We start from the raw sequence: 25,555 nt of genomic DNA, 5'->3' as shown, positions 1-25,555 counted from the left end.
GTACTAACCTATGAGAAATACTAACCTACAATCCTACTGCTGATTATGACGAAACTAAAGGATATCATATGTTATTTAGTTTTTAAGAAAGTAAGGGATAAAAGAAGAAAATCTGGATAAAAATGTCAATGACATTGCTTTATCAATAAGATTAATGCCATTAACATTTTTAAAGAGTTAATGCTAACTCTTTTTCTCCCAAAAGCTTTTAAAATGCCTTAAAAGACTTTTCAAATCAACATTTTCTATTCTTGCACACTATGTGGTTTAATCTATTTGCTATTTCGAGGGTATTTAAAACAGAAAAAGCATGAAAAGGAACTCATGTTTCAACTATATAAAATAATCACACTGTAAAAACTATCCATTATTAAGTTTATAATCTTATGTAATATCTTCAGGATTTAAAAAAAATTCTGGTGATTTAAAACAGTGGTTAAACTAGAAGTTGATTCTTTTTTCAAAAATTTTATTAATTAATTAATTTATTTTTTGGCTGCGTTGGGTCTTCGTTGCTGCGCACGGGCTTTCTCTAGTTGCGGTGAGCGGGGGCTGCTCTTTGTTGCCGTGCACAGGCTTCTCATTGCGGTGGCTTCTCTCGTTGCGGAGCACGGGCTCTAGGCCCACGGGCTTCAGTGGTTGTGGCTCACGGGCTCAGTAGTTGTGGCTCACGAGCTCTAGAGCGCAGGCTCAGTAGTTTTGGCGCACGGGCTTAGTTGCTCCGCGGCATGTGGGATCTTCCCGGATCAGGGATCAAACCCGTGTCCCCTGCATTGGCAGGCAGATTCTTAACCACTGTGCCACCAGGGAAGTCCTAGAAGTTGATTCTTAAATTGAATCTCTCTAGTGAGAGTCAAGAAGCATAAGTAAAAGCATAAAAGGAACTGAAGAAAATGTCTCTATTTGTCGAGAGAGTAAAATAAAAAATAGGAGACAGTGTCATTTGTGACACTGAGAGACAATGTGATCACTTACTGCATAAGTCACCTGGAGAATGCTCACATCTTTCTCAGCAGCAACGAGAAAGGACCCTATCCTGGAGGGTAAAGAACTAACAAAGTATCTGCCATGATATTAAAGGGTCTTTGTGAGTAATGAAAGCAAAAACAAACCAAACTGGGAACAAATCCTCATCTTGTAAATGCCTCATGTCATGTTAAGTGTTGGCAGAGGTACAATTTGACCACTTTTCTCTTTCCTTTATTCCCATCCTTTGGGTCATATAATTGAATCTGTACTGAATCTGGTCCCATGGCTATTTCTTGCCACTAAGTAGGTTGAGAGCCATGAGTATTGAGAAGATCACTCTATATTCTTTTTGAAATACATAAGGCCACTATACATTCTTCTAGAATCAATGTTAAAGGAAACATTATTAATAAAGTTTAGAATCCTTTCACCTTGATCTATAGTATAAAGTTATTTAAGCCAGTTTTGGCATAAAACTCATTTGTTTGGTACTCTAAAAGCTGTATTATTTTCTAGAAGGAAACCAAAATTTTATGGCATTCAAGCCAAACCAGGATTACACAGCCAGCCCCATGTAAGAATAAAAACATTGCTCAACCAGAGGAACTTGGAGGTCCCAGTGAGAGGGTTCCTAGGTGAACCTCCTTCAAAACTCTGCAGATAATACCTTCTTTACATGAGGAAGGGCATGATGTCCAGTCACTGTATGGCGTCACGATACAGTCCTTCCTACAAGGAAGCAGACAGGGCTTCACTGTTTCAGGTCGAAGGCTTTCAGGACACCTGGGAAAAGCAAAGGGAAACTACTAAACCTCTACAGTAATCCAGAAAACCAGGTAATTTAGTATCTTTAGAATTTTTATTGCTGAAATTGCTAAACAGCCATCAATCTGTATTATTTAACTTAACCTCTAGGAGCCTTTCTGCTTTTGACGAGGGCTATAAAACCAAAATAATTATTCCAAACTGAACCTCAATAAAGCTTCTCAAGGCAGGAAGTGTAAATTTAATTATAGTAATTGTGCTATGTAGAAGAAAATATAATAATTGTATTTTATCCATTTATAAAAATCTCTCCATTAATAAATCTGTATTTTCCAACATGCTTTATAAGAAATTTATGGAAGTTCAAATTACCAATTTAAGGACCCAGTGCTACATCTCTGTATAACTAAATAGGCTTATTGCCAATTATAATCTTCCAGGTTATTCTGCACTTTATTTTTACAAAATATGTTTAGCACAAAATAAATTTATAATGGAGTATATTCTATACATAGTATATGCTCAAAAACCAATATTGTATTTACAGCTATGTATGTCATAACAATTAAGTAATAAAATAATAAAAGTGTATAGCTCATTAAGATAAACAATTTTTGCTTTATTCCTTGTTTCATTCACTGTCTCTATTCTTATCTTTTCTTCCATTTTATTCCTAGTTTTAAATATTTTTATAAATTACAATATTTTTAGAACAAAAAGAGTGAATATAAATAAAACAAAAATAGCCAATAAGTAATTTAAAGAAAAATAAAACACTGTGTTCTTGACATAAATTATAGTAAAATTATTATTTAAAAAAAATACACCAAAAATATATTATTAGGAAAACAAGAGAAAAATAATGACAAAACACTGAAATGTCTTACACTATATAAGGTTTTCACTTCCTAAAAGATAATTTTAGGAAGCTGATGTATGAGTTTTAAATATACAGTTTTGTTTATTGTATACTTATTACATGGTTTTCAAATTTTCCAATCTTCTCTGCATCTTCACAATCTGATTCTACTATCATTAGTGGTCAAATGTTGGTCATGAACACTAGAAGAAGATGTATATTATGACAACAAAATATAATAACATAATTCATGTAACTAAAAGTACTTAATGCTCTGATTCCTAAGAAATTCTCTTTTGAGGTCATATCAATCTCTGACAAGTAAGCTAAGAGGCAGTGAAGAAATAAACCAAACAACCAGTATAACTGTTGCTGGAATAATTTGGCAAATTAGTGAAAAATGGGATTTAAAAATACTCCCCATAGAAGAAGCCAAATTTTTTGTTAAGTCAAGATAAACTCTTTCAACAAGTAAGTTAATCAGGTTTTCAGAACTGAACTATGAGTGAAAAAATCAACATCATTCATTTCCTTCTCATAATTTCTTTATAGTGCTTTGCTGACACTTCATTTTTGATATATCTATAATTTTTTTATCTACATATCCTATCTCATCCATAAGTATTATGTTCTATTCAGCTATACAGATACATGCCTTTCTCTCTCATTCTGTAACACTAGGGTTTATTTGAAAGTGGATTTTTAAAAAATATATTGGATTCAACATTTCAATAAGAAATTATCTCCCTGGTTTATGTTGAGCATAGGCTTGGATTTTCCTAATTGCTATGCCTACTCAAGGGCATGGACGGCAAAGAAATTTAGATGAGAATCATAGAAGGTAATGTTTTGTTACAATTGAGATTATAAATCACTAGAATTATAACTTAACCTACATGCTTAACCAGGAAATATTATATGGCAAAACCCCCATATAATCCTGTTAATTCTTTTGAAACTATGGAACTATTGATTAGTAATTATTATTGGAAGCACTCCTCCTCAATGAGGCAGTTTTATAACTTTAACAATGGGAGAGAATTACTCAATTACATGCTCTTCAAATTTTAGCCCTCAATAAATCAACGGAATTTACGTTATCATTGACAACCTCCAAAATTCTGTTTTATATGGTTTAGAAATTTCCTTAGCAAGATACTTGGTTAACTGTGGAGAACAAAATTACTAAAAACAAAGCCGTTAAATGAACACACAAAGATAAATTATACAGCCTAGATTGCATCCAGTAAAATGAATTCAGACTTCCTTTGGTGAGGCAATTGGTTCAGTCAACATGCTTCTTTTCTCCTTTGTACTGTTTGTATTTAGTGTCTGTGGTTTAAATCAAGGAATTGATTCTCCCCCAAATCTTTTTCAAGGTCAAATTAAACAGATGTGATAGGAGTTGAAGTTTGTTACTCGGAGGATAGATAAGATCAATAACATTGATTTTACCATTGCACAGTAATCTGTTTTATTAAGAGGAGTTTAAAACAAGATTTCTATTTGCATTTTTGTTTCAAATGCCTAGTACTGAAAAGCAGTCATTGAATTTAACATAGTATTTAGGCATAAGGGTAGTAACATTTTCTTCTGAATTCACAGTATTTGCTTAATTTTTTAGAACTTTAAGGGCAAAGTAAACCCATTTGATTTAACAAATCTATACTTGTATCCAGGTCATTGAATAAAGGCTGCAAGGGTAAAGCACATTTTTAATGGATTATTGTGGTGGTCTGACATGGGGCTTCAGGATACCCTTTCTACTGAATGATTTAATAACATTAATCCACCAGGATTTTCCACGCATAGGCTTGTGCATATGTACATCCACTGCTCAGAAATATATTTTGTAGTTTGCGTGAGGAAAATATCAACAGCAACATCTAAAAAGTGATTAACTGCAAAATAGGAACAGAGTGAGCTTACCCATAGAAGCTCAGCACAATAACCCTCCAATCTGTACCATGACAAGTTGGTCAGGTTATAACCCTCCACGGTGAATATTTCAACCTCTCTGCTTGTCCCAGAAAGACCCACAATTCTCCAGCACTTGGGACTTCCGCTTCTGCTGTTACTGCTATTGAATTTTAATACACTGCACATTAATATCCTTTGTTAGATTCATTACAACTTTAGCATTATTTCTATTAAAATATTGGTTTGGGGCTACCTATTAAGCATGTGGAATTGTTTCTCAATGTATTCAAGTCTTTTTGGCATGTATTTTCTAATATATTTCTTAATTTCAAAGTACACAAACAAATAAAGTATGGGACAAAATACTGCTAATGTCCAGAACCCTGGCCATTACTAAAAAACAACTCATAATGGGATTCTTATTATCCCCTGGAGTTTATCATATATCAGTTACATTATTATCCTTTCCCTGAAACACTAAGAACTATCTCAAATTTTTAAGAGAAAATATAATTTCTAAGGTTTATTGAGTGCTTACATTACTACATTGTTTTTCATTAAATCCCTTCAAAAATTTTTGAAAACTGAAGCCAGAATCTGTTAAGTAGTATGCTTAAGATCACACATGATACCTAAGCACTTAGCCAAGTATTTGGAAATTATGAGGCCATTTTTATACCAATGCAAACTGATGGGTTTTACTTTCCATGTTTCACATGGCTAAGATGATTTGAATTTTAAAAGATTTATGCTGTCTAAATCTCAAAAGGTAGAGTTCTTTTTTCTCTTGGCATATATATATATATTTTTTTTTTTTTTTTTTAATAAATTTACTTATTTATTTATTTATTTTTGCCTCCGTTGGGTCTTCCTTGCTGCATGCGGGCTTTCTCTAGTTGCGGAGAGTGGGGACTACTCTTCGTTGCCGTGCACGGGCTTCTCACTGCGGTGGCTTCTCTTGTTGCAGAGCACGGGCTCTAGGCATGTGAGCTTCAGTAGCTGCAGCATGCGGGCTCAGTAGTTTTGGCTCGCGGGCTCTAGAGCGTAGGCTCAGTAGTTGTGGTGCACAGGCTTAGTCGCTCCGCAGCATGTGGGATCTTCCTGGACCAGGGCTCGAACCCGTGTCCCCGGCAGTAGCAGGTGGATTCTTAACCACTGTGCCACCAGGGAAGTCCTTGGCATATATTTTTATAACTGATTAACTTTGTCTAACAAATAATTAGCCCAGTTATGCTATGACATGTTTTTGTTTATATTTCTCACAAGGCACATACAATATGCCAACTCTCTAGTTCTTTGCCCTCCCCTCTAGCAAATCGTTTGCCTTGTTGTTACGCTACTGGTAACTACAGTAAGAAACTGATGGTTTTTCTGCTTATTATAACACTCATCCTATCCTAAGGTTCTCTCTTGGGAATAAATGGCTTATTCATTTAACCATTAAAAGATATAATAAGTTTGGCCTCAGTATTTTTGATATAGTACTTTCTAGGGGAAATGAAAGGCAGAGCATAGAAGGCTACTGCCCAATTAAACTAGATCAGCAGCCTCCATAGCCTACGGATATAAAGGAGGTCATGGATGACCTCCACTGTTAGGACTTCGTATACTGTCATTATTGATCAGCCAGGCCAAAACCAAGCAGCTTTTTCATTGCTTCACTAGCTCAATAAAAGCAGAAACTGCTACTGTAACACTGAAAGTAGATACCACATAGAAAGATTTCTAGAGAATTTATGGATCCCACGTACAAGACTCTCAAGCTGTTACAATTTTATCAGTGGCTGCATTCAAAACAAAGAAGTCTTACTCTTGAGGCCAGGTATGATAAGAATCAAATGCTTCATTTCATGAAGCAACTAAAGCCTGAGCCAATCCCTGCATGGTTGGCCACAGGATTTACTGTTGTCATTCTAAAGCCCTTACTTTTTGGGTCCCACTTGGCCAACATTGACCCGCACACAGATGACTTTTCTTGTCTGCATGCCAACAGAGCAAGACGTCTCCCCGTTCCAAGTTGTAGTTGTGTTGAAGGATGAAACTGAGGTGTCCTCGATGCACTGGCCCCAGGGACCAGTTTGCCAATGGTACACAGTACAGGGATGCTCGTTACAGCTGCGCACCTCTTGCAAAGCACTGCTATTTGGACACTGAGCTCCACCTATAAAAATGGACAACATTAGCAGATTAGATATGGTGCCAACAGGAACCTTACCATTCTCTGTTCCTTGTAATTAACAATAACAATGATACCTGCCACTTATTAGCACATGTGACCAGCGCACTGCTAGGAAGGCAAATTGCATAGTAATCTTATCTCATTTCGCATGGTCTGGCTTAAAATTTAAACTATGTGGTATATATGATATTTGGTTTGGGGCACTCAGGAGAACCTCAAAGAGAGAGGCCATTATTCACTAGAGAAGATGAAAATGAGGAACAAATAAAGTCTATGTAATTGCTAACCAGGGGAAACATGGGCATTGAGACTCTGTGGATGGAGAAAACCTAGCGTGTTTTCAAATGTTATCCCTCAAAATGAAAGCCTTAATTACAGGCTTCAAAGTGCTGCTTATTTCAATGAATTAGGATTTAGGGTGATTAGAAACAGGGGTTTTAAAATCAACTGATGCTTTCTGACCTTCCATAGCATTATTGGAGAAGCCATGTAGTAATGATAATATCGTATTTCTTCAAATCTAAGATGTGATTGACTGTGGGATAAACCGTCATTTTATGTGTCCCAAAGAAAGAGAAATGGCTGCAAATTAAACTACAATACTTTTTATCAACTCTAATTTTTACTGTATGCTTATTGAAATAGCTTTGTATGACTTACTGACATAACTTTTAAAAATGTAACCCTTTTACATACTTTAAAAGGGAAGGTATTCCTAAAACTTCTTTACATTCAGAATCCAAATCTTTCAAGTAGCTTTTAGACTCACACTCATCAAAGTTTGTGTTCTCCTACACTATCATCTGTGTGGCATCGAACGTGTTCATGATGCAGGATTTCTTCAAGAGTGTTCCCCTGCTGTCTCCAGCGTTTTCTTCCAGGATACTGGTACGCATTTCTAAGTTCTGGTGCTGTTGCATTTTTAATCATACCAGAAAATGTCTATGAATGAGAGGTTTAAGCAAGCAACTGAGGAACGGTTTATTTTCCTTTCTCAAATGGCCCTTAGCTGTTTTTGTTTCTCTGTTTTTGGCAGAAATATCATGAGGTTGCTATTGCTCCCAGGAATAACAATGAAATTCACATGTACTAGCAATGAAAACTGTGTTATAACTGCTGCTTGGCCACAGTGATTTTAAAATGCATCCATTGTGGATAAAGAAGATGTGGTACATACATACAATGGAATATTACTCAGCCATAAAAAAGAACAAAATAATGCCATTTGCGGCAACATGGATAGACCTAAAGATTATCATACGTGTGAAGTAAGTCAGACATAGAAAGACAAATATCATATGATATTGCTTACATGTGGAATCTAAAAAAAAGCGTACAAATGAACTTATTTACAAAACAGAAATAGAGTTACGGATGTAGAAAATAAACTTATGGTTAGCAGGGGGTAAGGGGCGGAGGGATAAATTGGGAGATTGGGATTCACATATACACACTACTATATATAAAATATGTAATAAGAATCTGTTGTATAGCACAGGGAACTCTACTCAATACTCTTTAATGGCCTATACGGGAAAAGAATATATAAAAAAATAAGAATGGATATATGTATATGTATAACTGATTCACTTTGCTGTACACCTGAAACCCAACACTGTAAATCAACTATACTCCAATAAAAATTTTAAAAAATGCATCCATTGTAAGATGTAGTAATTACAGAGATGATGAAGGGTCAAACAGATGTGTCCTTTAATCAACAGAATATGGTGTGGAGTTGTCAATATGGAACTTTTTTATGTGCTAGCCCCATTATAAGTACTTTGTAGATGGGACCTCATTTAATATCCACAGCTGCTGTACAAGTTAAAAATTATAAAGTGGATGAGCCCATACAGATGAAATGATGCGGCCACAGTAACAGGAATTTAGGAAGTTTCTTACCACTACGCTATTTATAATGTCAACTATGAAAATAAAAAGCTTTATATTGTTAAAAGCAGAGTACTGGAGGAATTTATTGCTTACTTTATTAACAATTTGATCTAGTCAAACTTATGTAGTCTTTGGATTTCACCTTAAGAACAGAAAATAACTGGTTGTTCATGTGGAATGGCAGAAACCTTGGGTGTTCATCACACATATTTGTAATAGTAAATGGAGGAAATATTGAACATAATAAGAGGTGGGTTTTAGATATTAGGAAAGCAAGTCTAAAAAAGTTAAAAAAAAAAAAGACAAGAAAAAGTGATTCAATAGCTAGTGACCCTAATATGGAAGATGGCCTCTAAAGCTTGAGATTTGGGTAAAAGTCATAAACAAATCCACACCCTGAGCTGATCTTTAGGTATCATTTCATTTGTGAATAAGGACATCCGCTATTCAGCATATAAATCAGTAGGCAGTTTACGTGAGAATTTAACTGCGATTTATAATCACTTATGCAGTGTTGAACATGGGATCAACATCCGAATAACCTGCATTAAACAGCATTTCATTGCTGTCCCCTGCTTCATGAAGGTGAAAACATCTGTCACAGTTCATATCCTATCTTCCATCACTGGAAGCAATAAGTTTAGGATTTGAATAGGAACGACTCCTAAACCTGCTAATTGGATTGGGGAGAAATAAATGAACACTCTATTACCCATTTCCCTGAGGCTCTAGATTTGTCCAGCCTTATTTCTCAGGAAAACACATGCTAATTGTAGACATTTTACATAACCATTTTAACCATACCTTCATATTAATGGTGAAATTATCCTTCTTCAACAAAATAATGTGTGTCTTTACTTACCCCATTTTCACTTTGAGTATACGTATGCTATTTAAATTGTGATTTTAAAACTCTGAATTGCTTTTGACATTGGAATTCACTGCTTGGCTTTGAAAAAAATAAGAACTTCTACAACATCAGCATAACGTGTCCAGGAGCTACAAGATAACTGTTAAGTTTACAGACATAAAGACTATTTATTTTCTTGCCCCAATCCACATTAAAAGCCACATCAGCAGTTTTGGGCTGATGTCAAGATACTTGCACAGATAAGCCCCAATGTGGTCTTAATTATAATAACAATGTGGCAATTTGGAAAGCATCGCTTGGAGTAATCAGTCACTGCAGCATGGTCATGTTGTTTGGGGAATAATTTTATGGTTGAAAAATTGATAGATATAATACTGAATTTACTTATTATTTATCGGAAGATCTAATTCCAGACATCTGGGAATATTCCCTTTTCTGTAGTACTGGGGAGATTATAAAATGTCATCTGTGACAAAATTAGTGATAAGCGTATTTTTAAAAAAATCCTCTTATACATAAAAACGTGTGCTTCATACTAATGTGACTATTTAGATTTTCTATCATTCCACCAAAAGGAAAGACTTTATCATACTTTGATGAAATCCTGCTATATAAATAAACTTTCATGTTCATATGAAAATACCAACTATTATGTGAAACTTCTCTCTTAGGAATGAAAAAGTGACTTTTCCTCCCCACATCAAGCCCATAAGAAGCTTGATTAGGAAACATTTAACAGAACTATGGTGTTACTGGGTCTGGCATTGAAGTCCTTACAATTTAGATGGCCAATTGAAAAAAAAAGAACCTTTTCAAAACATTAATTAGAAACCTATGTACTGACTGCAATATGCAATGGTTACCTGTGCTTCAAGGGATATCTAGAGGGGTTAGAAATAATTCTTGCTACGCTCAAGGATCTTATAATGCAATGGAGAAAAGTAATAGGGGGATAAGTTGAGCAAAAAAATGAGTATAATTCTAGGTAGAATATAATAATTATGTTAAAAGAGGTATTTAGTATAATTGGGATTCAAAAGTGTAAGATTACGTTAGTTTGGGGGGTACTAAAAATGACTCAGGTTATTGAGATAAGGCATTGGTATGAGTTTTGAAGGAGTAGTAGTTTAATAAGCAGAGTTCTGGGAAGGGAGAGAAGGAAGGGAGGATTTTATTTAAGCAGAAGAAAAAATAAATAAAAGCAAAGGTACTCAGGCAGGCATGACCCTGGGAATTAGTAACATTGATGCAGTCAATTGGAGTACAGAGTCCACACAGGGAAGTTATTGGCAATAAGGAAGTAGACTGGGCTCAGGCTAAGAAGAAGCAGTTACAGTGTACTATGAATTACAGTTTTAAGATACTTGTAACTTTGCCTGCTACTGCAGCCCTAATCACTTTGATAGCAGACCACTGTGGATGAAAAGAACATTGGCAATGGCATGATTTCAGGGAATTTAATTGGAAGTGCGTTAGCCATAGAGAACCTCAAGAGACTCTGCTGCAGCTGCTACCCCTTCTACTTTTTTCCCCTTGTAGTAAAAGGTAGAAGACGTCCCAGTGTAGAGTCTGCATAAATCCTGTCTGGTGGTCCTGTAGGAACAGACTGAAGCAGAACTCCTTTTTCAAAGTCAGTAGTAGGAAGATGAGGAAGTGGCAGTATTTGCTTAGAAGTCACAGTTATGTGTGTATATACACATAAAATAGATCCTGGGTTCTTCAAATTCCTCTAGGAAATATAAATACTCCCTGATTCTTAGAATTAAAATCATTTAACTATAAAAACTAAGCAAGCTAAAATAGAAATATTCCTCTCCCCAATGTTTTATACTGCAAAATATAATTTTTGAAGATACTAATTATTTGAGAAAAAATTTGGCCTAATTTTATTCAATTGTCTCCATTCTCTGCATGTGTAAAGCAGGTGTAAAGACACACTAGCATTTTGCTGAAGTTATAATATCAGGTCATTCTGAACTTTACAAAAATAAATATTCTCTCATTTCTTGCTTTGTAAGGATAATTGAATCTATAATGAGAACTAACAGAAGTTACTGCTATATTCAGTGGAAAACATTTTGAAAATCATTTTTCCTTTTTAAGCCAAGTTTGTTAAGAATCTGTAACACAGGTTAAAAAAATGGAGGAGGCCATAAACCTAACATCAGTTTTAAATTTTTCATTAAAATTCAACTTACTACTATTTATATTAAAAATATGCCAGACTTAAATGTTAAAAGACGGCAACCTTTTAGAACTCCTGAAATAATTCTGAAGTAGCTCTTGGAATCCATCCTGTAGTTTTACAAAATACGAGGAAGATTTTTACCTCAAAGCATCAAACAAATCAAAAAGCAAATTACTAATCTTATTTAACTAAAAGTCAAGGCTTTGGAAGTAAGATACAAACACACACACACACAATTTTATTTTTTAAGTTGAAAAGAAATATTTTTACTTTCTCCAGTATATTATCTATCTCCAGTTGCTATCATTTGTGATTTGGTTTCCAAATGACAATATTTCAATAAGAGGCATTTTATGACATTTTTGTGTACTGCCGATACACAAAATAATAGGTCACATAATGTTACTCAAGATGCTATGAAAAGCAATTTTATTCAAATTGTTTTCATTCTATTATTTTTTGTTTAACTTTGAACCAACCTCAATAATTATAGGAAAATAAAAAGTATTATCAATAGTTTCTTCCCTTGGATCACTTGGAAGAAGTTATTGAAATGATACCCTATTACCCTAAAAACTTCAATGTGTATTTCCTGCAGTCAAGGGCATTTTCCTACACATAAGCACATTCAATATTTAAGATCAGGAAATTAACACTGATACATTGTTTCCATCTAATCCTCAGACCCATTCAGGTTTGCCAACTGTCCCAAAATATTCTTTATAGCAAAAGGGCCTAGTTCAGAATCAAGGTTGCATTTAGATATTATGACTTGTTAGTCTCCTTCAATCTTCCTTGTCTTTCCTTAATTTTCATAATTTAGACACTTCTGAAGTTTAAGGGCCAGTTATTTTGTACAATGTCTTTCAGCTAGGGTTTGCCAGATCTTTCCTCATGATTAGATTCTACAATATGTATCTGTGACAGGGATGTTACAGATGTGATGCCATGTTCTCATTGCACCACACCAGGAACACACGCTTTGCATGTGCCCCATTACTGATGATGTAAGCTTTGATCACTAGATTAAGGTGGTGTCTGTCAAACTTCTTCATTAGGAGGATACTTAAGATTGTAAATATAATGCTCTTCATCAGACTTTCAATTAATACATTTATTTATATCAAGTATGGATCCATGGTTTCCTCTCTTATTTAAAGAGTTATAACCAGCTGTTATCGTTATTTTGGCATTCACATTATTCCTGTATGTGGCCAGTGGGAGACCCTTCAAGCTAGCTTCTGTGACCTTTTGACATATTCTCCTCTTCCTTCCTTTCTGGCACAAGATTCTCCAGGCACATCTTGTACTTTTCCTATCTCAGCCTTAGAATCAGCTATTTCTCCAAAAAGCCCTGGTTCCTTTCATTGGAGAATGGCATTAGACACCAAGATCTGAGTGCCAAATGCACTTATTGCTATTATGGTCCTGCTGCTCTCATGTCATTTCAGTGGACAGAGCTAATATATGTATACATCCATAATAGGAATATATATCATACTTATGTTTGTATTTTATTTCTATGTCTAGATTTATACATTGGACACCATGAATTCACACTGATAACTTCAAGTTCCAATATAATACAATAGGGTTTATTCTAGTTTTCTTTCTTAACATACTTATAACTTCCTTCTCTAGCAATAAGAAACCCAACTCCTATTGTGTTTAATACATGTACCTATTTGGTCACTCCCCCACCCCAGATTATTCCAATCTCTCACTTCCATCTTCATTGCTGTACCCATAGGATATCTTCATCACTCTGCCCATACTCTGACACCCTGCGTTCGGCCACCCCACATTACTGAAACCCTCTTCATCCCTGCTTGGCTCCAACACCCCACACTGGGCTGGCTGCTTCAATGCTGGGATTCTCTCTTCACCCTGCTCGTGCCCTGGTATCCTGTGTTGGGTTGCTGCTTTTACCCTCTTATATAATCCATGCCCCCCCCCCCACCTCCCGACCCCTTTAGACTTCTCAGTGTCTCTGACACTTCATGCCAGGCCATCCTTTTCCTACTGGGGATGCTCATCTCACTCAGCCTGGGCTCTGACAACCCACTCTGGACCACTGCAGACCCCCCCCCCCCACCACCGCTGGCACAGATGCTCAACTGCTTGGTTCCACTTAATGATTTTGCAGATAAAATTGTTCAGGAAGAGAGATACAGAGCCTAGAAAGGAAGGGAAGGAAAGCAAAAAGAAAGTATAACATGAGGAAAAGGAAGTGCTATTCTATTATTCTATCATTCTTTTAATAGGAACAAAGAAATAATAAGTCATAACATTTTAACAATGGAGAGCTTATCTACTGCACTGGGGCCATATGGAATAATCCTCTATCTCACACACACACACACACACATATGGAAATAGAGATACATATAGACATAGAGGTAGACACACACATGCATACAGACATATAAAAAAAAGACCGGTAAGCCAGGGGTAAGACCAGTAGCCAGCACTCCTCTCTTTCTAGCACACAGTAGGACTATATTTCTTCTGCCCCGCTTAAAATTAGGTTCAACTTCCAGTCATGATTATATGATTTGCTTTGATAATGAAATGTCAGTGGAAATGACACAAATCACTTCTGGATGAAAGAATTTAATTGCTGATGCTTTTAAATCAGCAGATAGATTCCCCAGCTATCTTCTTCCTCCGGCATGAGGATTGTGAGGTAGGCCTTCATATGCAGGTGCAATGCTGAGACATTTCATGTAGGACAGACTGCCTTGGAGAGTCACTGCAGCAAAATTCCCAAGAGGGAAAAATAATTGTTTTTTTAAGTTACTGAACTTATGGGCTGTTACTGCAGTACAACTTAATGTTTCCTTATTAATACAAAGAGGTTATACTACTGAGATAAACAAAAGTACAAATGTATAGGTTGCAGCATTTATTTTGTAAATGCAGATAAATACATTTGTCCTGTAAGTTATTTCACCAGAAAGTTGTATAATTTCATGTCTTATGTTTACTCAATATATAAGTTTATTAATGTGATCTTTTCCCTTAAGGTTATCACAGTAATTTTCTGATCCACAGATAATTAAGAACATTTATGACACATACAAAATACTAATTCTTGGGGAATAACAGAAATACCTGCTTTTGTATAGAATTATAAAGGGTTAGCTAATTGGCAGGGAAACATGTTTTAAAACTTCCTGCAAATGCAGTTCCTAAATCATTTAAAAAATAGCTCAGAATTAGAAAAGGCTTATTTTGAAGAAAAGAAAATGTGTTTCAGTATCCAGCAAATAATAGGTATTATATTGTTTTTGAAAGATAAATTCTTCACTAAATATTTCACATAACTATACCAGTTTTTGTAGCTGTTATTAACAGAGACAAATAGCAGCAGATTCCTCATTGCCAGAGTTTCCTCTACAGTTTCCATTTAAAATTATGTTTTGAATTCATGCCTTTATGATTAACTATATACACATCTGTAATTTTCCAGCATGGGTTGCTTATGATGCAGCTATTAGCCTTCATTAAAAATCATCGAAGTCCCACACTTTCAAACTAAGTGGATGATACACACCAAACAACAATCATAAATTTTTGCCTTTAAAGCATTCCATGACCTTTCAGTGTGAAGCATCATGTCTATAGAAATAATGATCTGGTGAGTTCTGCAAGCATGGCAAAATCTCAGCCATGTGACTCATAGGGCGAAAAGTCACTTATTACTAGTCACACAGCAAGTGTCTGCAGAGCATAATGGATTTATAGGAAGCAGGGTGACCACAGATCTAATTTTAATGAAGCCCAAGACATAATCTGAGCTGATAGAGTGTGAAGTCTGAATATAATCTATACAAGGTTAGAGTTATTGTTTGACAACATAAGGAATATAATTTTGTCTCTAAAAGGTTCTATTTTTCTATTAGGTTCCATAGATACATTTTTCTTTTGGTAGCAAATAATAAAAATTATATTGAGGTGACAAGAAAAAGGTTTTTGGACGCTTTAAAGAAAATTCTAAATTTTCTCATAGGTTGACTATTTCAAATATGTTAAATTTTCTCCTATGTCTTAAGTCCAAGGTAGTTATATTTTTGCATAGAATCACATACACAGATAGCAAGTTTGATTAAGTAAGAATACTAGCAGATTTCTATCACTAAAATGCTTCATAAACAGAAAAATGAAATAGGCAATATGAAAACTCCTCCAAAATTGATTACTTGGAGGTTTACATAAAGAAACATGTGCTTACTACAAATAGAAATCATTACTTACTAGTGTTAAATGTGAATGGAGAAGTGTCATTCAGCCTGATAACATTTAAATAACATACGCCTATATTCTTGAGACAGAACATGCCTTAATGTGACAGAACTTGACTTATTTCTACGTTTCCCTTACTCCTGTGTTATTTTCCAGAATGACAAGATTAAATATGACATTATATCACCCAGTCACACAGAGGCCAAATTAGCATCTGGATACAAGCTTGAGAGACAATTACCAAGAGCCTTGTATTTCTCGACAATAAAGCTTGAACAACTGAGCTATAAATATATGAAAAACCTGTGCTTTATTCACCCAATAGGGTGAAGTGATTTAGGAGCCATGTATTTTAAAAATGAACACAATCTACATTCTGGATCTCAGAGCCTATGCTCAGGAACCTGAATGCTAGAAAATCCATGTAATTTTTAGTCAAGCAACAGTCATGCTGGTGATTATTTAAAATAAAGCTTACTATTTATGAGAAGGTAGAATATGATTTCATGGGGAAAATTGACTACTGAAACAGAGAAAAAACAATGAAACCTGACATTTGTAATGTGGAGAGTCATTTTCAAATTTTTTCACAGGTTTAACACTTGGAAGTAGAAAGAACTTGAATTATTAGGAGGGAGAAAAGGCAAAGTGAGTTCACTTTTCAAAGTCTTTTTGATTAAAGATCTATCTTCAAGGTTAATTCTGGGGAACAGGAGAAAGCTGCCCAATATGTCAAGAGATATTAAATCTTCTTGGATTGCTGGATTTCTGGAAGTTGATTTTTGTAAAACATCATCGTATCCAGGCTACACAAAGAAAATGCACCCCAACTTCTGGAAGAAACCTAAGTCCCTTCTGAAGCTGGTAAGGTAAGCTGACCTTACCTTCCTCTCCTGCATAGGCCAGGATGGACCGCGCTCGTATCTGTTTCCCTTCTGTGGTTTTCCCTGAGCAGGTGTGGGAGCAGGAAGACCACGCAGACCACATGCTGAGCACACAGTCCTTGGGGCACGGGGCATCGCAGGCAACAGGGATGGGGAAGATGGCGTCTCTGCACAGCTGTCTGTCAACTTCTTCTCCTGGGAAAGACATCATCACCAACAGTCTATCATTTTAAAATAATGTAAAATGAGCAACTGAAACCAGGCACCAAGATAAACTAGGTTACTTCCCTCTTGTTCTTAGTTAAAAGCAAAACCAAGAGAGTCACTGCATACTATAGCCAGATGCTAAAAGAACAGCAGGAAGGAATAGATACATAGATAAGATAGATAGATCGCTCGATCGATCCCTAAATGAGGCTTCTTTATTATCAGTGTTTGGGTGTGTAGATCAGTAAGCACATTGCTACAAGTATTTTATGCTGTGATACCTGCCCAGGAAGTGATTTTTATACTTATATTATTAATCTTTGCAATAAAGAGCATCAATGAAATATGTCTACGCCCCTTTATTTCATTATTGGAGATAAGCCATCATTCACAAATCATGAATCTATCCATAGCATGTACCATTTGTTTTCCTGAACCAACTCATATTCTCTGTTTGCAAACTCTCGTGTCTCCCAGAGAATTTATTTTTGTACAATTGGCAACCTTTTTCTTTCACTAAAAAATTAGTCTGTTAGTTGGAAATAGCCAGGAAACATAAATAATAGGATAGTAGTATAAAACCACTGGCTACAGTGATCCCACTGGGAAAGGGGGAAAAAACAACAAGGTAAGCTAATGGCAGAAGTAAGACTGTGTCATTCCAGTGCTTAAAACTCTTCAGTAGTTTTCTACTGCTCTTAAGATGAAGGCCAGATTTCTCAAAAGTTTATGAGACCTCAAATGATGTGGCTCTTGTTTTCTTTTCTAGCTTCATCTCACTCCACTCTTTCTGTTACTCACAAAGCTCTAGAGACCGGCACTCATCTAGCGTTTGAGTAAATGAAAGGATATATACAAAAGGTCAGTGAGGAAGAAAATATTGTTGCTGTTAATAAATGCCAAAGAAAACTAGAAGAATTACAAATAAATGACCAAAATACAGTATGAAAACGTCTGAACTCTGTGGCTTAGCTGGTAAGTGTAGGTGCTAATGAGGTCAGTGGAACGGAGTAAAACAATATACAAACAGGCAAAATTAATCTGCTGTTTTGCCACAGAATATATCCATAAAATTCTGGATGGGTGTATCAGAAACGTGTGCCTTGCGGCATTAGGCATTCAGATGAGAAAGGGTGACTAATCATGCCCTTCCTCGTTGCTATAAGCCAACAACTCAAAGCTGTTGGTCACCGATGGAGGGTTAGGAGCATCATTTGAAGGGACAGTCCTTTATTCATGTATTTGAAAAACAAAGACAGAAAATCAGAAGTCAATTGGAAATGCTCTAACATTAATAGCTACTAGTTTGTAGGGCCTTAAATCATTAGGCAAAATCAGAAGTCAATTGGAATGCACTTACGTGTTAATAGCCACTAGTCTGCAAGGCTTTAAATTGTTAGGCTTGCTCACTAGTAAGTAAGACTCACTAAAATGACTGTTGGGTCATCATTATATTATTCATTCTTCTTTAGTTACTCTGATCTGTGAGAAGATCTCCTTTCATTCTGCTTTTATTGGCTTTAGAGTTTGGCTTATATCCCAATAAATGATGTGATAGATTGTATGGTAGATACAGTACAAAAATCATTATAATCCAAAACATATAATATTCTACAATTTACATAATGACTCTTGAGTGTACTAGACTTTTTTCTTAGTGCAAAGAGGGGCCTGCATATGTCTTATTTCCTTTGTTGTTATCTTTTATTGTTCTATCTACTCTCATTCACTTTCATTTCCAATATTCTGTGAAAAGTAAGGCAAGTTTGGGGCTACAGCTTATAGTCAACCAGGAATTATAGTTTCGTGTTTTCTATAATACTTAATCATTTCTATTCAGAAAAATTTAATTCATCCTGCAACATTAGAGGAGAGTGTGCTACCTGTGTGCTATTACATTAATTTGCATGACATAAATAATACATTTCTGTTTCTTGTAGTGTAAACCTAAGGGATGTACAATTTTAACCTTTCTTGCTTTTTGAGTTAGTCTTTTTTTTTTCCCCCCAACCTGTGTCCCACACCTTATGTTAGATCTTTTTCACTCACCTTTTTCTGCTTAGTCAGGTGTATTTTCCTGTAAGCCAATTCCTTCTAGAGTCCAACTTAACCCTCCGTGGAGCTGTTAAGACCCACTTTGGATCCAGCCTCCAAGATTTCAGCATTTACTTCACTTTCCTCCCTGGCAGTCCCCCCTCTACACACATTCCCCCCCGCCACAGCCCCACAACTTTGTCAGGTGTGACCTTGCCCCTGTTTGCCCCTCTAATCGCTCCTGATTGCCCATCACGGTCTTGCATCCAAATAATGGCATTACGCCCTAGCCACAGTGACTTTTTTTCCTTTCCTCCTACAGACCAATCTCACTGTTGCCTTTGCATTCTCTCTTCCCTTTTCATGAAACTTTCACATCTTCACACAGCAGACTGCTTCTCAACATTCAGGTTTCAGTTCAATTGTCTCCTTGCTAGGGGAGCCTTCACTGACCATACACAATCTCACAGTAACTTCAGTTTATTTTCATGATAGTTTTATCACCACTAGAAACTATTTTAATTAACTGTTTATATGTTTATTATCTGATCCTACTACTAGAGTACAAGCTCAATAAGGGCATGATTCTTATCTGCCTTGTTCATTATTTTATACTTAGAACCTAAAACAGTGCCTGGCGCCTAGTAAGACACTAGATAATCTACTATGTGAATAAATGAATTAACTTTAAGCTGTTGTTCTAGGAAACCGAATGTTGGACTAGACAAATATGGATTTAAGTACAGTATTTCTTAAAATACCATGCATTCAAGTGGTCTGGGACTTCGCTAAAGTGTGTTCAGTGGACAGGCAGCATATGCCTCATCTGGAGTTTGCTAGAAATGCAGCCTCTCAGATCCCACCCATAAATCATAACTTGCATTATAAAAAGATCCCTGGGTGATTTGTATACAGGTAAAATTTGAAAAGCATTGCTCTAAGATGTTTGTTTTTTTTTTTAATTTTTATGTATTTATGTATTTATTTATGGCTGTGTTGGGTCTTCGTTTACTGTGCGAGGGCTTTCTCCAATTGCGGCAAGCAGGGGCCACTCTTCATCGCAGTGTGCGGGCCTCTCACTATCGCGGCCTCTCTTGTTGCGGAGCACAGGCTCCAGACGCGCAGGCTCAGCAATTGTGGCTCACGGGCCCAGTTGCTCCGCGGCATGTGGGATCTTCCCAGACCAGGGCTCGAACCCGTGTCCCCTGCATTGGCAGGCAGATTCTCAACCACTGCGCCACCAGGGAAGCCCCTCTAAGATGTTTTTGCCTTTATTCTCTTGTGGTTTGATTAGAACTGAATTGCCTCTTGAAAGGGCAGCTATATAAAACGAATTCATCTGGATTTCCTACCTAACATCATTCACTTCTCTGTGGGACTTCCCTTTATACGTCTCTTTATACCTGGGTGAAAACATTCATTCAATGAAGAGTTACTGATTGCCCATCTTTGGTCAGGCACCATGCTATGAATATTATATACATCATCTCAGCTAATTGTGACAACAGACTTCTTTTTTTTTGAGGTGTAATTGACATATAACATTAGTTTTAGGTGTACAACATAATGATTCAATATTTGTATATGATCACCACAATAAGTCTAATTAACATTTGTCCCTGTACATAGTTACCATTTTTTCCTTGTGATGAAGATTTTTAAGATGTATTCTCTTATCAACTTTTAAATATGCAATATAGTATTATTAACTATAGTCAGCATGCTATGCATTACATCTCCATGACTTATTTATTTTATAACTGAAAGTTTGTATCTTTCACAGCATATTTCTGACATGGATATTAATATGTATTTTTCACTTTAAAGGAAATTCAAGCTCAATAAGTTACATTTTACTGTCTCAAATTAGCAGAAGTTTGACTAAAGAAGCAGAGATTTGAACTGAGTTCTAACCAACTTCCCAGTCTACCTTTTTAACTGTTATGGTGGTAGGGAGAACTTGAGATGCCAAAGGAGATAAGAATGGATAAGCCTTTGTCTGCAAAGAAGTCAAGGAACCAGCACTTTAAATTGTTTCTCAAGGCACAGAGATGTGTGGTGGCAGCAACATACAGCCTCAGATATAAAGAGTGTGCATTGTTGATACGTCCAGGGTTACATATTTTGGCTTGTGACTATTGAACAAACAGCAATGGATCTGTGAGAACATGGGATCATTCAATGGACACGTTAATAAACTCAGCTAATTGACCATTAAATGGAACCCTTAGAAGCCTTGCTCTTTTTAAGCTAAATCTCCAGCATTCCTGGCATAAGTCATCTGGGAAACATTAGGGAAAAAATAATGTTGGGTCTACAGCTAGCACAGGTAACTCCATAACTTGTCATCTCCAGTCCCTTTCTGACGCTGTTACTTCTATCTTATTTTTTTATATAAAAAGTGACCCTGGAAATAAGCTCCTTACTTGTAAGAGCTGCAGAAAATAATTTCATCCCTCTTCCTCACACTAAAAGGTTTTTGGTTGATAAACATTAAGTAGATAAGAACTGTTTTGCGTGACACTGTATCAGAACATATAGCAGTAAATCAAAAATAAACATATCCAAATATCAGGTTAATTTATAATCTTTCCATAGAAAGAAATGGAAATTTTGCTGCTTAGCACTTTGGAAATTTCCATTTTTCCATATCAGCCACCCTATTATTAGGACATTTTCAACCACCATAGGCTTCCATTATAGAACCATATGAGACTCTGATTATCTGAATGTGCATCACCGTAAGTCTGGGCAGACACATCCGATTATCATGATGGTGAATGATGTAGTTCTACAACTCATGAAGGCACGGACCAGTGCAACCTGTTTTTTTTTTTCCTTTAATCTTTCTGAGGTTAATTTCTTGCTATTCTGAATGTGATGCCAACACTTAGAATCCTTCTCATGCTTGACTTTGTGTATTAAATATACTGTATTTTTTGGCATGCATTTCCGACATGAAAAGTTTCGAAGGACTGCTTTGCCTTTATGTAACATACTCACTCCTCACCCCACATCAAGCTCTAGGCTTTTTTTTTTTTTTTTAAGCTCTAGGCATTTTAACCAAATCTTTAAAAAATGCATATTTTACATGAAATATATAACACAGAAGTAAATGAATGAATCATTGTCCACATATTACAATTTACATCTTACTTTGAAGCCTTAACTGAAGCCTATCTTATTCAAACTTGGTGGTGAAACACTTTAGCAAGAGGTTGAGAAATAAAATGAAAATGCTTGGGTTTATTTATTTTTATGAACTCAAAAACGTATTTAAATATTTAAGTTGGTGACACTCATTTAACATTTTTCTCCATAAATATAATCTTAAGAATTTTTTAATAATTTATCATTTTAATCAACTTAAACATGTATTTTGGCACTTTCAAGTAACTCCCAAATTTCCCCTTTTTTAATCTATTTTCATGGATACCACCAAACTCTCATGAACTCTTCTAAAATATCTCCTCTCATTCTATTGCGTTTCCTACTATAGGATAAGAGAATTAAACATTAGCTTGAAGTAATTACACTAAAAATTCGTGAAGATTTCCAGAGAAGTAAAACAAAATGAGAATTGGGGTCAGAGGATAGACATTTTCTTTTCTTGGTAAAAGTATATACTGAAAGTTTATTGCATTCATTGTGGTGAAGCTTAAATGTAATATAAAAGATAAACCTTGGTTTATGAAGGTTTTTATAGTTTAGGAGTTGAGTTAAGAACACTGATACATTAAAAATATAATGAACTGTATTTTAATGTAAGGTGTATGTATGTTTAGTCCTATTCCATAAATGCCCCTGGCATCATCCTGATTTTTTTTAAATCATAGAAATGTGGAGATTGCTATGGTTGACTTTTAAAAAAAACTTTATTTTATATTGGAGTATAGTTGATTAACAGTGTTGTGTTAGTTTCAGGTATACAGCAAGGTGATTCAGTTATACTATGGTTAATTTTTAACAGTCTCAGTAGCACTATGTGCAGTGCACCTCCAGAAGCCATTGCAAAATCAAAACTCATCAGTGTAATGAAATTGAGAGGAGGGTAAGCAGAAAGGAGAAATCAAAGTAGAGAGAAACCAGATACAGAGTCAAGATTTTTTTTTTAAAAGCATACTATTTAGAAGGTCTCTAGTATTGTAACCTTGGGATCAGATTCCTCTTGCCGGACCTGTACAAACTCTATAGTAACCCTAAGAATTATTATTAAGTTGACAGTGTCTTTTGTATTCTTCAGAAATTGTCTTAAAAATTCATACTGACTTTTGATAGTGAAAGTCATTATTCATATACTTACTTATATATTGATAACCAATATAAATTCAATAAACAATTGAGATGGGAAAAGAATGGAGGCTCATATTTACCTAGATCTCCTAGAAAACATTTTCATATAACCACCTTATCTGAGCTTTAAAACAACTGTAAGACATGTAAGTCCAGAATCACTCTCAGCTTACTGAAGTAAAAGACTCATGAATTGAATCTTATAACTCTTTCTTCATTCCCCGTCTTGAAGAGAAGCTACACATCTCTTCAACTTAAATGGGAAGTTTCCAAATCATTTTTAATCCCTGCACTCCCTCTGCAATCACATCCAGGTAGTGAGTCTGATTTATTCAACATACTAAGTATTGCCTCACCCCATGTTCTCTTGCACACCATTTCACACTTTCCTCTGGCCTTCTGCTGTGCCCCATTTCCCCTGCAGCCAATCACCCATCCTGAACACAAGGGTGTATTTTTAAAATGCAGATATGAGCATCACAGTCTCCCCGATACCTATCAGCTGAAGGCCAAATTCTTACTAGAGCAGAGGACATTCTCATCTTCCACCATTGCCTCATGTTTTCCCTAAATTCTATCCACTGAAAGCTATTTGCTTTTCCATGAACTGACATGCTGCTTTCTCACTCCTCTGTCATTTCCTGTACACTGTTCTCCATGCCTTATTGCCCCATCATCTTGCTAAGTCATCCTTTAGGACTGGATTTCCTTCCTCTGTGAACCTTCTCTTTCTCAAACCGCCCAGATGGGGCTGTGCTCTATCCTCTCTGTTCCCACAGTGTTGTAGACATAACACTCTTTAAGACTTTTTATACTTGTCTGTTTACTCACCTTTACCTCCATTAGCCTATGAGAACCTTCTGACCAGAGATATTGTCTTATTCAACATCTTTATATCTGGAGTCCTTGGTTCAGTTATTGTCAAAACTTAAGAGTTTTGCAGAATATATTTGTTGGAGGAGGGAAAAAAATGAATTGGAAATCCCAGAACATAAGTTGCTTTCCTGAAAAAGCCACTGGTGTTTATATTGGGTTGGGTTGGCCAAAAAGTTCATTCGGGTTTTCTGTACAATGTTATGGAAACCCAAAGGAACTTTTTGGCCAGCCCAATATATTTCCAATTGATGGTTTACTAGAACCTGACCAAGATGGCCTTACCATTACCCACAGTTTGACTAAATTTTAGACAGGTTTCTTCCTGACTCTAGGTCCCTGACCTCCCTTTACTTAGAAAATTTATTTTAGAAAAAATGCAACTGTAAATTTTCTTTCTGCCCCTTTGAAAATTGTGTAAATCTTCTCCTAGCTTCTTGCCAGTTTTACAAACCAGGAAATGTCTTTCTCAAGAGTTGGGAACCATCTCTGTCATGGAAACATCAAAGAAGATAATGTCCTGATCTCCCAGTATGGTAGGTACCTATTTTCTTCATTGGGCACCAATTAGCAAACACAGATGGCCTAATGACAGAGAAAACATTTGCAAACTCAGGAGTAACTCAGTGTGCTCAACACATCGCATTGATCAATCTCTTCTCTTACATCTTCCAGTGTTTTTCCACTAGCTCACCTCAGGGCTTAAAAAACATCTTTCATTTCTGCAGAGCTGATTTTAGTTTCTCTCCAGTGTAACAGTCTAAAGTCCTCCTTACCTGTGTAACTTTGGTGCAGTTTTTATTTTGACCAACCAATTTATACCCAATTTATCATATGAATGTTATCTTTAGCTTCACTTTCTCTTTCTTTATATATAAAGAGAATACATAAAAAAATTAAAGATATTATTTATCTCTATATAAAATATAAATATTTTTTACCTATTGACTTTTAAATATCTTTAAACAATTTAGGGTCTTCATACTATAATTTTTTTTCAGAATTTTCCTCCTTTCTCATCATCTTCTTCAAACTCTTTCCATCCTCAATAAGTTTATCTTTTATGTCTCCACTCTGTTCTTTTCCTTGCCACCTTTCTTTGTTTTGTTATCTCAAGTCTCTGTCTATGTTTTCATTCTTCACAATCCTGGCAAAATTGAAACAGGTGACCCTGAGATAAAAACTTGCCTTCCTTCCCTGTCAGCAGCGACTTTCCAACTCCAGGCCCTAATGTAGTCAATAATACAAGCTTTAACCAGAAAAATACTAGAGCTCATCAATGAATTTGATGAAGTAGCAGGATACAAAATTAATACACAGAAATCTCTAGCATTTCTATACACTAACAATGAAAGATCATAAAGAGAAATTA

The 25,555-nt window shown here is 35.7% G+C and overlaps 1 protein-coding gene across 1 annotated transcript in view; it reads right to left on the bottom strand.

The window, feature by feature from the left end:
- Positions 1 to 25,555, bottom strand: part of THSD7A (thrombospondin type 1 domain containing 7A) — a 268,023-nt gene that overhangs the window by 83,799 nt on the left and 158,669 nt on the right. The window contains exons 7-9 of the mRNA XM_068549806.1: positions 16,777 to 16,971; positions 6,440 to 6,674; positions 1,637 to 1,752 (exon numbers count right to left, since the gene is read on the bottom strand). Of these exons, the coding sequence (XP_068405907.1) occupies positions 1,637 to 1,752; positions 6,440 to 6,674; positions 16,777 to 16,971 (546 nt within the window). The remainder of the gene's footprint in view (positions 1 to 1,636; positions 1,753 to 6,439; positions 6,675 to 16,776; positions 16,972 to 25,555) is intronic.

This window comes from Eschrichtius robustus, chromosome 8 (assembly GCF_028021215.1).
Source record: "Eschrichtius robustus isolate mEscRob2 chromosome 8, mEscRob2.pri, whole genome shotgun sequence".
Taxonomy (NCBI): Eukaryota; Metazoa; Chordata; class Mammalia; order Artiodactyla; family Eschrichtiidae; genus Eschrichtius; species Eschrichtius robustus.
This window is presented reverse-complemented; position numbering and strand designations above follow the sequence as displayed.